At 43.9% G+C, this 15,448-nt stretch overlaps 1 protein-coding gene across 1 annotated transcript in view; it reads left to right on the forward strand.

The window, feature by feature from the left end:
• Window positions 1–11,050, forward strand: part of atp8b2 (ATPase phospholipid transporting 8B2) — a 110,096-nt gene extending 99,046 nt beyond the window's left edge. The window contains exons 27-28 of the mRNA XM_061882845.1: window positions 5,977–6,107; window positions 9,809–11,050. Of these exons, the coding sequence (XP_061738829.1) occupies window positions 5,977–6,107; window positions 9,809–10,204 (527 nt within the window). The 3' untranslated portion in view covers window positions 10,205–11,050. The remainder of the gene's footprint in view (window positions 1–5,976; window positions 6,108–9,808) is intronic.
• Window positions 11,051–15,448: the final 4,398 nt, after the last annotated feature.

The raw sequence follows: 15,448 nt of genomic DNA on the forward strand, positions 1-15,448 counted from the left end.
CCAAATCATTGTATTCTGTTTTTATTTACGATTTACACAATATGCCAACCTAATATTAATAATAATAATGGATTAGATTTATATCGCGCTTTTCTATTGTTAGATACTCAAAGCGCTCACAGAAAAGTGGGAACCCATCATTCATTCACACCTGGTGGTGGTAAGCTACATCTGTAGCCACAGCTGCCCTGGGGTAGACTGACGGAAGTGTGGCTGCCAGTTTGCGCCTACGGCCCCTCCGACTACCACCAATCATTCACTCATTATTCATTCACCAGTGTGAGCGGCACCGGAGGCAAGGGTGAAGTGTCCTGCCCAAGGACACAACGGCAGCGATTTGGATGTTAATAGGTGGGAAGCGAACCTGCAACCCTCAGGTTTCTGGCACGGCCGCTCTACCCACTACGCCATGCCGCCCCTAAACATCACTAGTTGTGGGTTTTGTACATAGTGCATCAATCATCTCCAGTTTTAGGATCCTCTAACGGTGATTTACATCCAAATATTTTTTTTTTTTAGATTCTTGATTGAATTAAAATTTTTGAAAGTTGGTTTAAAAAAAAAGAAAAACTATAAAATGTTTAAAACATTTTATAAGAATATTTTTGGGGATTAAAAACATTACAATAACTTTGATATAACTATTACTATTGATAGTGTTGCTTTGTTTAATTTCTGGTTTTATTTTTTTAGTTCATTATTGTATTTGTTTGATAAACAACATTCTGTGATTCTTGAGAATAATATTTTTAAATAACTGTTGAGGCCAGAAGTATAAGTTGTACATCAGCAGCCAAAAAGAGCATTTGAAACCTGTTTTGAAAAAGTGTTTTTATAACTTAAATGCCAAGTATTAGAGTATATTACAAGAATTGTGTTATAACAAGAATCCATTCAGAATCGAATCATCACCCCAAGAATTGGAAATAAATCGAATCGTTAGGTGCCCAAAGAGTCCCACCTTCACTATCTTCCACCTCTCATCCGTGTACTTGGATTCTATACTTGGATACATTCAAGGCCAAGTTGTTTCGTTCTCTTTTCTAGGCAACCGCTTTTAACTCTGTAGTTAAGCGACAGTTTGCTTGGCTTGAAGGCAGCTATTGGATATTGTCATAACTTGTTATTTCAACTAATCCGTTCTTCACGTCAGTCTCGGTTCTAGCGGAAGGTAGCAGCAAGCGATCCTGTTTCTGTGGTCCAGCTGTGGGGTCAAGAAAACTGTAAAATAGTCTCAAACGCTGGTTGTTTGTTCACAGCTCAGCAGTAATTAACAGGAAGTGGCTTCACGGTGGCAGAGGGGTTAGTGCGTCTGCCTCACAATACGAAGGTCCTGCAGTCCTGGGTTCAAATCCAGGTTCGGGATCTTTCTGTGTGGAGTTTGCATGTTCTCCCCGTGAATGCGTGGGTTCCCTCCGGGTACTCCGGCTTCCTCCCACTTCCAAAGACATGCACCTGGGGATAGGTTGATTGGCAACACTAAATTGGCCCTAGTGTGTGAATGTTGTCTTTCTATCTGTGTTGGCCCTGCGCTGAGGTGACGACTTGTCCAGGGTGTACCCTGCCTTCCGCCCGACTGTAGCTGAGGTAGGCGACAGCGCCCCCTGCGACCCCGAAAGGGAATAAGCGGTAGGAAATGGATGGATGGATGAAAAAAATAGTTTTTCAAAAACATATTGGCTCTAAAACTTGAGTGCTGTTTGGTTATCAGATTAGGAAGTGAAGTATTTGCATCAAATCAGATATAATATAAAAGTATCCTCTGAAGTAGTCAAATCCCCATACCAATATGTTGGTACCAGTACCGGTTTCAAAATGTATTTCCATACTTTGATACTTTTCTAAATAAAAGGGACAACAAAAAATGGCATTATTGGCTTTATTTGAACAAAAAATCTGAACAAACATATGTTTCTTATTGCAATTATGTCCTTAAATAAAATAGTGAACATACAAGACAACTTGTCTTTTAGTAGTTAGTAAACAAACAAAGGCTCCTAATTTAGTCTGCTGACATATGCAGTAAAATATTGTGTCATTTTCCATTCTATTATTTTGTCAACATTATTAAGGACAACTGGTAGAAAAATAATTATTAATCCACTTGTTTATTTGATGTTAATATCTGCTTACTTTCTCTTTTAACATGTTCTATCCACACTTCTGTTAAAATGTAATAATCACTTATTCTTCTGTTGTAGGATACTTTACATTACTTTTGGATGATACCAAAATGTAGGTGTCAATCTGATACCAAGTAGTTACAGGATCATACATTGGTCATATTCAAAGTCCTCATGTGTCCAGAGACATATATCCTGAGTTTATATACATAATATACATTTAAAAACAAAATGAAAAAGATTTCGTGATGCTAAAAAATATTGATGTAATCATATTAGTAGATAGATAGTACTTGATTGATTTACTAGTATCAACTAGCTAGTGGTCAGTGTGTCCACCCTGAGATCGGTAGGTTGTGAGTTCAAACCCCGGCCGAGTCATACCAAAGACTATTAAAATGGGACCCATTACCTCCCTGCTTGGCACTCAGCATCAAGGTTTGGAATTAGGGGTGAAATCACCAAAAATGATTCCCGGGCGCGGCCACTGCTGCTGCTCACTGCTCCCTAACCTCCAGGGGTCAAATGCAGCGGATAATTTCACCACACCTAGTGTGTGTGTGTGACTATCATTGGTACATTTTTTCTTTTTTAGATACTGTAAGCTTTTTCTACTTACGGTTACACAGAATCACACTGGAAGCCAGTTGTGCAGAGTTGACAGGGTTTAATATGGTTTTTGTAGATTTCCAAACAGGTACTTTACTTGACTTTTCAGTCTCCCCGATCCTCCTCCTCCTCTTGCACCCGGTCACTCACTGTTAAAGACAACAGATGCTTAGTTTAACACGTACCACCTGCGCAAACTAATCTGCCAGCTGTGTCTCGCCGTCAGCACATGCCACGCCCCCGTCTGATGGCGCTCTGTTTTCAGCACCCTGGACAGAGGCGCTGACCCTTACTCCTGCAGCACGCTGATCACAATCCCCTTCCACAGATACGCTCCTGTACTTGGTATCATTACAGTTGTTTATTAAGTGTTTGTTTACATTTTGACACTGGTGAGCTACGGTGTGTAGTGAAGCATGTTTAGCTATTTTTCGTCCTGCATGGATGATACTTGTAAGATACTCACTTTATTTGTTGCAATGGAGGTCAGGATTAGTGATTTAAAAGTAGCTAAAACACTGAAGACTGCGGCTGGACTTTAGCCGCTAGCTAGCTAGCCATGTCTTAAAGCACCTCTTCCTGAGGGCGTTTCAGTGTTATAACTTCTACTTTATAGTTAGTTTTTAAGCCAAAATGTGTCCATCCTACACGTTGTGTCTGCTTGTAAGTACCCCGAGATGTTGACAGAGGGGTGGCGGGGTGGTTGACCGGTGCTTTTCAGAGGCGGTATTGTTAAGTTCCACTCTTCTACTTCAAAAAAGACCCACGGACAACTCACGATTTCCAATTGATCAACTTTTATTTTTTTCCAACTTGAAGCTTAGTTGGTTTAATTTCAGTTGATGTTCAAAATCACCAACAGGTTGTAAACATTTAAACCACAGAAACAAAGATGTTGATCTAATTCCACAGGTATTTTCAAACAATGTTTTATAAATGCTTTTAAACAACTGAATAATGTTTTAAACTTTCTACATAATGTTTTTACTTTTAGCAAGAGTTAAAAATGACTTTATCCTTTAAATTTAGAAGCATTTAGGTCTCACCTTAAAACTCATTTGTATACTCTAGCCTTTAAATAGACCTCCTTTTTAGACCAGTTGATCTGCCGCTTCTTTTCTTTTTCTCCTCTGTCCCCCCCTCCCTTGTGGAGGGGGTCCAGTCCGATGGCCATGGATGAAGTACTGGCTGTCCAGAGTCGGGACCCAGGATGGACCGCTCGCCTGTGTATCGGTTGGGGACATCTCTGCGATGCTGATCCGACTCCGCTTGGGATGGTTTCCTGTGAACGGGACTCTCGCTGCTGTCTTGGATCCGCTTTGAACTGAACTCTCGCGGCTGTGTTGGAGCCACTATGGATTGAACTTTTTGCAGTATCATGTTAGACCCGCTCGACATCCATTGCTTTCGGCTCCCTAGAGGGGGGAGTTGCCCACATTTGAGGTCCTCTCCAAAGTTCTCATAGTCATCATTGCCATTGGCGTCCCACTGGGTGTGAGTTCTCCTTGCCCACTGGGTGTGAGTTTTCCTTGCCCACTGGGTGTGAGTTTTGCTTGCCCTTATGTGGGTTCTTCCGAGGATGTCGTAGTCGTAGTAGTTTGTACAGTCCTTTGAGACATTTGTGATTTAGGGCTATATAAACAAACATTAATTGATTGATTGACGATAAATTTTGCATTAATATTTTGTACTTTGAACTTTAAACATTTGCCATTTTAGCTAAAGCTTTAAACATTTACATGTGCTTTAAACAACTTGCTTTTAACTGGTCAATCACGGTATGCAATCAAAGCTCAAAGGTGAATGCAGTAATGCAGTAGTTCAATTTGAACCAATCAGTTCAAACAAAAAAATTAAGAAGTTCTGTAAGTAAATTAACAAGCTTGCAGGTACAAGTTAAGCTTATCAAACAAAACATTTCGATCGTCATCAAATTAAGCATATTCACCGACCATTGGCGTGTTTGAAAAAAATTGTTGAGTAGATCTTGTGGTTGTGGCTGCTGGCTGTTCTTCCTTCCATGGAGGTTGTTTGGTGAATGAGTCTAATTGAACCTCCTTCCTTCTCAGGTGCCTTCAATTAGTAATTTGGTGGCCATTTTACCTTGGCATTCTGGGGATTGTAGTTTTCACTGATTTTGACCATGTAGGGCATGGATTACTGTCCCTTCTGAGCTTTTAACTCCACAGGGCAGCACGGTGGAAGAGGGGTTAGTGTGTCTGCCTCACCATACGAAGGTCCTGAGTAGTCCTGGGTTAAATCCCGGACTCAGGATCTTTCTGTGTGGAGTTTGCATGTTCTCCCCGTGAATGCGTGGGTTCCCTCCGGGTACTCCGGTTTTCTCCCACCTCCAAAGACATGCACCTGGGGATAGGTTGATTGGCAACACTAAATTGGCACATGTTCTGTGGCCACGGATGAAGCGTTGACTGTCCAAAGTCGGGACCCGGGGTTGACCGCTCGCCTGTGCATTGGTTGGGGACATCTCTTTGCGCTGCTGACCCGTCTCCGCTCGGGATGGTCTCTTGCTGGCCCCGCTGTGGTCTGGACTCTCACTATTATGTCAGATACACTATGGACTGGACTCTCACTATTAAGTTAGATTCATTATGGACTAGACACTCACTATTATGTCAGATCCACTATGGACTGGACTCTTACACTATTATGTTAGATCCATTATGGACTGGACTCTCACACTATTATGTTAGATCTACTATGGACTGGACTCTCACACTATTATGTTAGATCCACTATCGACTGGACTCTCACACTATCATGTTAGATCCACTATGGACTGGACTCTCACACTATTATGTTAGATCCACTATTGACTGGACTCTCACTATTATGTTAGATCCACTATGGACTGGACTCTCACACTGTTATGTTAGATCCACTATCGACTGGACTCTCACACTATCATGCTAGATCCACTATGGACTGGACTGTCACAATAGTATGCTAGATCCACTCGACGTCCATTGCACTGGTCTCTCATTGTCCCATTGGTTTGAGTTTTCCCTTGCCCTGATGTGGGATCTGAACCGAGCAGGCCTTTGAGATATCCGTGATTAAGGGCTTTATAACTAAACATTGATTGATTGATTGAACTCACATTTTATGGAGAAATCTGCACTAAAAAGTCAAAACCATCATCACATCAACAAAGGGGGACTGAGGAAGCTCCCCTGGGGAACGCCATATCGTACTAACATGTTTGTGTGTATGTTTTTGAATGCAGGCAGTGCTCAGAGCACACTGTTGCAGCCGGTGGTGTGGTCAACTCTTGCGCTAGCAACAACAATCTGTATAGTTCCAGTTTTGGCGTTGCGCTTCCTCAAGTCGGACCTCAAACCTCAGCTCTCAGACACGGTGAGGACAAACACACAAAGCGCTATCGTGTCCATCTGCCTCCTCGCATGCTTCACTGATCCATCGCCTCATTTTCCAACTGGCCTCAGTCGATGATTAACTGTGTCGTAGCGGGCGGACACGTACATACTGTGCCCGTGTGATGGCTGCTGATATTGATTTACTCTGCGAGCGCTAATGACAGAAGGGACTTTTATTGCAGCTTCCTCATGCGTGTCCTCTTTTGTCACCGTGTCTTAAACAAAGATGGTGTAGTCAACTGAAGCCCGAATCAGCTTGATGAAGATGAAGTTCCTCATTTTTTTGTTTGTTTTGAATTTTTTTTTTTTTAGTTCGTCTTAAGTTACAGGCATTACAGGTCAAGGACTTTAAAGGCCTACTGAAACCCACTACTACCCACCACGCAGTCTGATAGTTTATATATCAATGGTGAAATATTAACATTGCAACACATGCCAATATGGCCTTTTTGGTTTACTATATTGCAATTTTAAATTTCCTGGGACTTTTTTCTTAAAAACGTCGCGTAACGTCACGGGCTGTTATGAATATGAGTGCTGCACACACACACACAGCTAAAAGTCGTCTGCTTTAACGGCATAATTACACAGTATTTTGGAGATCTGTGTTGCTGAATCTTTTGCAATTTCTTCAAATAACATTGGAGAAATCAAAGTACAACAATGGAGTTGGGAAGCTTTAGCCTTTAGCCACACAAAAACACGGTGATTCCTTGTTTAAAATTCACGGAGTTGAAACTTTACTAAGGATCACAGCAGACATGGATCCCGACCGCTTGTCAACCAGCAGGTTTCGGTGAGAAAATTGTGGTCAAAAAGTCGCCACTTATCGGATATCAGCTGAGCTTGAGCCGTCCGTACAGCTGCCGTCGACTTCCCCGAGACACTGCGCGTCAACACCCAGCCATAGACCTACACCTCCGACTATCAGGTACTGTTAAACTCAATAAAACACTAGCAACACAATAGAAAGATAAGGGATTTCCCAGAATTATCCTAGTAAATTTCTCTAAAAACATATGAATCCGTCTCCATGCAACGCGATCGCAATCGCGTTTTTTTTTTTTTTTTTTTTTTTAATCCGTCGCTATCAATATCCTCAAACACGAATCTTTCATCCTCGCTCAAATTAATGGGGAAATTGTCGTTTTCTCGGTCCGAATAGCTGTTTTTGTTGGAAGTTCCCATTAAAATCAATGTGAATATAGGAGGAGCCATCAACATGTGACGTCATCTTCTGTGACTTCCGGTAGAGGCAGGGCTTTTCTCCAGTTGCGAACTTTATCGTGGATGTTCTCTACTAAATCCTTTCTGCAAAAATATGGCAATATCGTGAAATGATCAAGTATGACACATAGAATGGACCTGCTATCCCCGTTTAAATAAGAAAATCTCATTTCAGTAGGCCTTTAATTGTACCATTTAAAACTAGGGGATCCCTTATTATATTGGAGTGCTTCTCAATTATTTTCCGTTACCCCCCTCAGAAAGAAGATACTATTTTGTGCGCCCCCCACTCTTCGCTGCGAGTACAAATGTGTCTATACAATCCTCTCCATAACATTATATCCTTATAACATCAAAGACAGCAAAAAAAGAAACAAATATACAGTCGTGGTCAAAAGTTTACATACACTTGTAAAAAACATAATGTCATGGCTGTCTTGAGTTTCTAATATTTTCTACAACTCTGATTTTTTTGACATAGAGTGATTGAAGAACATACTTGTTGGTCACATAAAAACATTCATGGAGTTTGGTTCTTTTATGAATTTATAATGGGTCTACTGAAAATGTGAGCAAATCTGCTGGGTCAAAAGTATACATACAACAATGTTAATATTTGCTTACATATGTCTTGGCAAATTTCACTGCAATAAAGTGCTTTTGGTAGCCATCCACAAGCTTTTGGTTGAATTTTTGACCACTCCTCTTGACAAAATTGGTGCAGTTGAGCTAAATTTGTTGGTTTTCTGACATTGACTTGTTTCTTCAGCATTGTCCACACGTTTAAGTCATGACTTTGGGAAGGCCATTGTAAAACCTTCATTTTAGCCTAATTTAGCCATTCCTTTATTACTTTTGACGTGTGTTTGGGGTCATTTTCCTGTTCTGCGCCAAACACCCAACCACCGGGCAGATGATTTTAGGTTGTCCTGAAGAATTTGGATGTAATCCTCCTTTTTCATTGTCCCATATACCAGTTCCATTGGCAGCAAAACAGGCCCAGAGCTTAATACTACCACCACCATGCTTGACGGTAGGAATAATGTTCCTGGTATTGAAAGCCTCACCTTTTCTCCTCCAAACATATTGCTGGGTATTTTGGCCATACAGCTCAATTTTTGTTTCATCTTACATCACATGGAAAAAAGATAAGACCTTCTGGAGGAAAGTTCTGTGGTCAGATGAAACAAGAATTAAGCTGTTGTGAAACTTGCCAAGACATATGTAAGCAAATATTAACATTGCTGTATGTATATTTTTGACCCAGCAGATTTGGTCACATTTTCAGTAGACCCATAAGAAATTCATAAAAGAACCAAACTTCATGTATGTTTTTTGTGACCAACAAGTATGTGCTTCAATCACTCTATCACAAAAATAAGAGTTGTAGAAATTATTGGAAACTCAAGACAGCCACGACATTATGTTCTTTAAGTTAAAGTTAAAGTACTAATGATTGATACACACACACTAGGTGTGGCGAAATTATTCTCTGCATTTGACCCAACACCCTTGATCACCCCCTGGGAGGTGAGGGGAGCAGTGAGCAGCTGCAATGGCCGCACCTGGGAATACTGTTTGGTGATTAAACCCCCAGTTCCAACCCTTGATGCTGAGTGTCAAGCAGGTAGGTAATGGGTCCCATTTTTATAGTCTTTGGCCAGGGTTTGAACTCACAATCTACCGATCTCAGGGCGGACACTCCAACCACTAGGCCACTGAGTAGTTGGCCTAGTTTACAAGTGTATGTAAACTTATGACCACGACTGTAAATCGACTCACAACAAAGAATAATGCAATTATTGTTGTTATTTACTCTGTAACAGAAAGGATTTAAAATATCAATTTGGCTTGAAAAAAAATAAATCCTTATTTAAAATGGTTTGTCCATTTGATACTGAACAATAAAATAAACTCAATAAATAATGACACAAATCGATTTGAGCACAATATATAAAACACTTAAACCTACGAATCAAAAATTAATAAAACAGTTTGTGCTATCAGGATAAATGACAACAATGAGGAGGTTTCTAGTGGTTTTCAAGCATGATACTGATAGAGCATGTTCCCCAGGGTCACACTTTTTAGAGGCGGTATAGTACTGAATATGATTCATTAGTATCGCGTTACTATATTAATACCGGTATACCAGACAACCCTAATAGGTAAAGAAAGTTGGATTTGCATAATAGGGCCCCTTTAAGTTTTTTGTAGTCGTAGCAACCTTATTAATAACAAGGTAAACACATCCATAACACCTGGATTGTAAAATGGTGCCATGTTGATATGTCAAGAGACTCCCCCAATGAATACATCACGGTGACTAAAGCGGAAAACCAAATAAACTGTGGTGGAGTTGAAGAAAATAATGTCACTCTATTTATGTTTAGTTGATGAGTTATTTTTAGTCTGGCCTAAGCCACATGAAAGTCTTTCTGGTTTCATCGCCAGGTCCGCTACGCTCAGCTGATTCTTCAGAAGAAGAGGAGACCAGCAGGCAGCAGCAGCGTGGCATCTACCTGGAGCAAGGCTTGCAGCACCTGGGAGGACCGGCTGCAACCAAAAGGCGGCTCCCGGAGGTCCGGCTATGCCTTCTCGCACCAAGAGGGCTTTGGAGAGCTGATTACCTCAGGAAAGAACATGGCCAGCTTTGCCCCCAAACACAGCTCCAGCTGGGTCGATACTCTCCTCAGGAAGAAACGCGGTCACGGTTCCAACGGTGCTTTGGGGGAATGCACTCCGGCGGTCTCACATCGCTCTCCTGGTACTGGGTCTTTGCAGGATTCTCCCATCCGGGAGGAAAGAGCCAAACAGGGGGGACTTCAACAGAAGCTTCCAGAACTGTGAAGTCTGCAGGGGTCATCCTCTGTTCCCGAAGAAACCATCCAAACTATGTAAAAAAGCCTTATTTCTGTGGCGCATTGGAGTGTTTCCTAGTCCTAACGTGCAGCGACGTACTAATGTTCCAAACACTCCAGTATGGAAGTAGAACTGTCTCACATTAACTTATATACATCCATATGATATTAATATAAATGTGATATACAATGCGTCTTTGTATAGATTATTTTGGAGATTAGAAAATATATACAAATAAAATGGATAAATATAAAAATGTGACGTACAAATAAATCAATAATTTGTATAAATAAACGTGTATCAGTCAATATATTTTAGAGATTTGAATATAAATATGCTTGATTTTTTATTTGTATTTGTATTGAATTTGCATATGTGCATTGCTTTTTTCTGCTTTTGTGTCGATGAGACATTCCTACCACAAACCAGATGCACAAATAAATGTGACCTACACACTCCCCAGAACAACCAGCAGAGGGCAGTGCAGCCAGACCGGTCTGGGTCACAGAGCATTATATGCTATATATGCAAAATGCCCAAAGTGTAACGATCTGTCACTTACTTTCTGATAGTTTTTCGTGTTTTGTACTTTATTTCCTGTTCAGTGCTCTTATTTTGTCATACTTCCTGTTTACTCCGCTGAGCACTGTTTTTGTCACACTCGCCGTTGATTGGCAGCGGTCCTCAGCTGCTGTCAATCAACATAGGTCTATTTATGTTTCACTCGAGCACTCCTCAGTGCTCAAAGTTAAAACCATGTTGGGAACATCTCCATGCAAGACTGCTTTCTGTTTATATCTTTTACTTTGATGAAATTAAAATCATCTTACCGGCTTTCTGCTCTCCTGGATTTTTGCATACTTGAGGTCACACAACTGCAGCCATGCGACATCCCAACAGTAACTTCGAGCCAGAAAATTGTGACCTCGCGAGAATCCCTGTCGGCAATCCTCAGCCGACGTTCTGGACCGCACAATTCCTGGAGGACTTGAAGGCCAGGTTTGTGCGGTCCCAGCCTACAGACGCGGACCCTCTCCCCGCGGCAACGCCACCGGCTTCGGCTCTCCGACCGGCGCGTCCCCCGCCGCCATCTTTCCTCTCGGCTCAACGGCTGGCTACGGCTCTCCGACCAGCACGTCCGCCACTTCCTGCATGCCTCGCGGCTCCCGCGGCAACGCTACCGGCTACGGCTCTCCGACCGGCGCGTCCTCCGCCGCCATCCTTCCTCTACGGCTCACCGACCGGCGCGCCCGCCTCCTCCTTCACGTCTCGCGGCTCCTGCGGCTCCCTCGCCGACTGCGGCTCTCCGACCGGCACGTCCGCCGCCGCCATCCTTCCCGTCGTCTGCTGAGCTGCTTCTCCCTGCTCCTACGCAGCTTCCAGCGGCTGCTCCCCGGCTGCTCTTTTTGCCAGCTCCCGCTCTCTTTTTTGGTTCGCCGAGAGCTCCAGTGGAGCCCACAGTGAGGTCGCTTTTGTCCTCCTGCTGGGACTCGGCACGGGACGTGTCTTCGTCCCTCCTCCTGGTCCCCTCCCGCCCGTCCCTGGTTTTCGCACCGGGGGACTCCGACGAGCAGGCACGTTTTCCCGCATGTGTGAACGGTGTCTGGCAGCCACCTAGTGGAGGGGGGCCCACTATACACTGCGGTGCAGCCAGGCACACACCGCTGTCATCCCCGCCAGCGTCTCCTTCCACGGAGACATCTACGTCCCTGGCGGGCTTTCGCACAGCTCCAACGCCGGCTCCACGCCTAGCCCCAACGCCGGCTCCACGCCGAGCCCCAACGCCGGCTCCACGCCGAGCCCCAACGCCGGCTCCACGCCGAGCCCCAACGCCGGCTCCACGCCGAGCCCCAACGCCGGCTCCACGCCGAGCCCCAACGCCGGCTCCACGCCGAGCTCCAACGCCGGCACTACGCACGGTTCCAACGCCGCCAAGAGCAGCACCACGCCGGGCTTCGTCACCGCCGGCATCCGCTATTCCTCGGCCAGCATTTGCTGCTCCTCGCCCGGCGTCATCTGCCGCTTTCACGCCGCCGATGACATCTGCAACAATCACGCCTCCGATGACGTCTGCCGCTTTCACGCCTCCGATGACGTCTGCCGCTTTCACGCCGCCGATGACGTCTGCCGCTTTCACGCCGCCGATGACGTCTGCCGCTTTCACGCCGCCGATGACGTCTGCCGCTTTCACGCCGCCGATGACGTCTGCCGCTTTCACGCCGCCGATGACGTCTGCCGCTTTCACGCCGCCGATGACGTCTGCCGCTTTCACGCCGCCGATGACGTCTGCCGCTTTCACGCCGCCGATGACGTCTGCCGCTTTCACGCCGCCGATGACGTCTGCCGCTTTCACGCCGCCGATGACGTCTGCCGCTTTCACGCCGCCGATGACGTCTGCCGCTTTCACGCCGTTGATGACGTCTGCCGCTTTCACGCCGTTGATGACGTCTGCCGCTTCCACGCCGTTGATGACGTCTGCCGCTTCCACGCCGGCACCAACATCGGCTCCTCAGCCGCCTCCTGCAGAGGTATCTGTTTTGGCTGCAGCCCCCGCCGCTTTGTCTGCTGTCTCCGGGCCTGCTTCAGCGCGCCCGCCTCCACGTCAGCCGCGGATGTGGCCGTGCCCTGGGCGTCCTCCTCGCGGGATGCACTCGTCTCTTTTTCGGCCAATGATGTGGCTGTTCCGTGGCCGCCCGCCCCGCCAGTTCCAGCGGCGCTCTACGCGCCGTCGCCACCTGACTTTCCCTCGCTGGCTGCGGGGACACGAGGTTTGGCGACCTTCCACCAAATCCTCCTTCCATCCTCCCTTGCTTTGTGGACATTTTTTTCCATTTTTCTTTTCCAGGGAACATCTGGTATCTGTTCCTTGAGGGGGAGGTCCTGTAACGATCTGTCACTTACTTTCTGATAGTTTTTCGTGTTTTGTACTTTATTTCCTGTTCAGTGCTCTTATTTTGTCATACTTCCTGTTTACTCCGCTGAGCACTGTTTTTGTCACACTCGCCGTTGATTGGCAGCGGTCCTCAGCTGCTGTCAATCAACATAGGTCTATTTATGTTTCACTCGAGCACTCCTCAGTGCTCGAAGTTAAAACCATGTTGGGAACATCTCCATGCAAGACTGCTTTCTGTTTATATCTTTTACTTTGATGAAATTAAAATCATCTTACCGGCTTTCTGCTCTCCTGGATTTTTGCATACTTGAGGTCACACAACTGCAGCCATGCGACATCCCAACACAAAGTTCTCTAAACAAAAACAATCCATGTCTTTACAGAGAGGATGCACAACGGGCCTGAGCTAGCTAACATTAGCATTGTATTAGCTAATGCTAATTTATCCATCCATCCATTTCCTACCGCGTGTTCCTTTGGGGTTGGGGGGGTGGGGGCTAGAGCCTAACTCAGCCGCATTCGGGCGGAAGGCGGCCTACACCCTGGACAAGTCGCCACCTCATCTAAGGCTAATTCATCCAGTTAATCTGAAAGACCGTGCTAGCTGCTTATTTTATTGTATCAATGCCATTTAATGACCTTGACCCGATGTAGATACTGATATCTTATCAGTGCAATGTGTGTCAAATCATCCGAAAAGTCATGATGTAATATGACCCTCCCTAGTGTGCCTCTGTTTGGCTCGCCAGTGTCTGACCATGTCTGTGACCCAGACCGCTCTGGGCTGCAGTGCCCTCTGCTTGTTGTTCAGGGCAGTGTTTAACTACACATTTATTTGGTTTGTTGTAGGCAGGGGCGTCGCCAGACATATTTCACTGGGGGACGTGCCCCACTGTTGATCTGCAGTGCCCCAGTAAAAAATTTCACCAATAAAAAAAAACGCTTCAGAGTTTTAAGTCTATATAACATAGACAACAGCGCACATACTACTTAGTATGATAATTGATTGCTACTGTATTCACTCCACTTGACAATGAGCACATGGCTAATTAATATGGTAATTTATTCATGTGTGGATTGAGACTTCAGTTGAGAGAGAGAGAGAGAGAGAGAGAGGATGAGAATCACTGCGTGAGGTAGGTGAAGTTAGCCAACAACAATTTGTTAATTACATTATTTTGATTTTGATTTGACTCAAACTGTAACTCCTAGATGGATATCAGAAAGTTATTCGCCCGCAGCAGAGAAGAAGAAGCTAGGAATGAGAGATGTAAGTGAAGTCCTAGCTAGCTAGGCAACATCATTGTCTTAAGTTGATGGTAAGTTAGCTAATGTTATTCCTTGTATCAAGAGAAACATATTCATTTGTTGTACGAGCTGTCGAGGGAATTTCCAATGAACATGAAACATAATGTTGGTTATTGTCTGCTGGTTCTGCATAAATGATGATTTGGAGTAAGCATGTGTGAGTTGAGTGCTTCTCAAATGGTTTATCTTCAGGAAGAAAAACCTTTTTCCATATCATCAAGTCGTGAGCCAAATTTTTAAATCATTCAAGTTTATTTCACAGAAAAATAGCACAGTAGACTTGTCTTGTTAATCGGTGTGACTTTGACTAAAATAATCTTGTTTTGTCACCAGAAAAATGGTTACAGCAAAAGCATCTGGTTTTGTTTCCAGAAAAAATAGTAACATTTCTGTATTTGTTTTCAGAAAGATGGCTGAAAATATCGGGTTTTGTTGCCCCATTTAGATTTAAAAAAAATATATTTCCATGTCTGTCCTAAGTCCTCCTCCAACTTGTTAGTCGGTTTGCCTTTTGCTAAAATACTCACTAATAGTCACTAGAAAAATGGCTAAAAATATCTGGTTTTGTTGCTACAATTTGATTTTTTTCTCCCTAAACTTTTTTTTTCCATGCACACATCTGACTGCGACTCACTGAAAATGACACACAATCCACTTTTATGTCACGACCCAGCAGTTGGGAACCACTGGTCAACTGCATAACAGTTACTGTAATATTTCCATGTCTGTCCAGAGTGATTGACCACTTTGCAAAAATGAAAAGGAGACGTTACAGTTTACTTCTCAGAAAATGATTCCCTGAACAGACACACCACAGTTGTTCATTTATTCTACTACTGTGGCTTTATTGTTTTGTGTATATTTTATAGTTTTGTGTATCTGAAATAGGATTAGCCACATTGCCATAAATGGAAATTAAATAATATAAAAGGACCCAGAGATGTAGGGGTGCTTTATTTTTTGTTTTAATTTTGTAGATGTTAAATTTGCAGATTACTGCAATAAATATTTCAAAAAGGTTCATTGCTCTT

Source organism: Nerophis ophidion, linkage group LG21 (assembly GCF_033978795.1).
Source record: "Nerophis ophidion isolate RoL-2023_Sa linkage group LG21, RoL_Noph_v1.0, whole genome shotgun sequence".
Taxonomy (NCBI): Eukaryota; Metazoa; Chordata; class Actinopteri; order Syngnathiformes; family Syngnathidae; genus Nerophis; species Nerophis ophidion.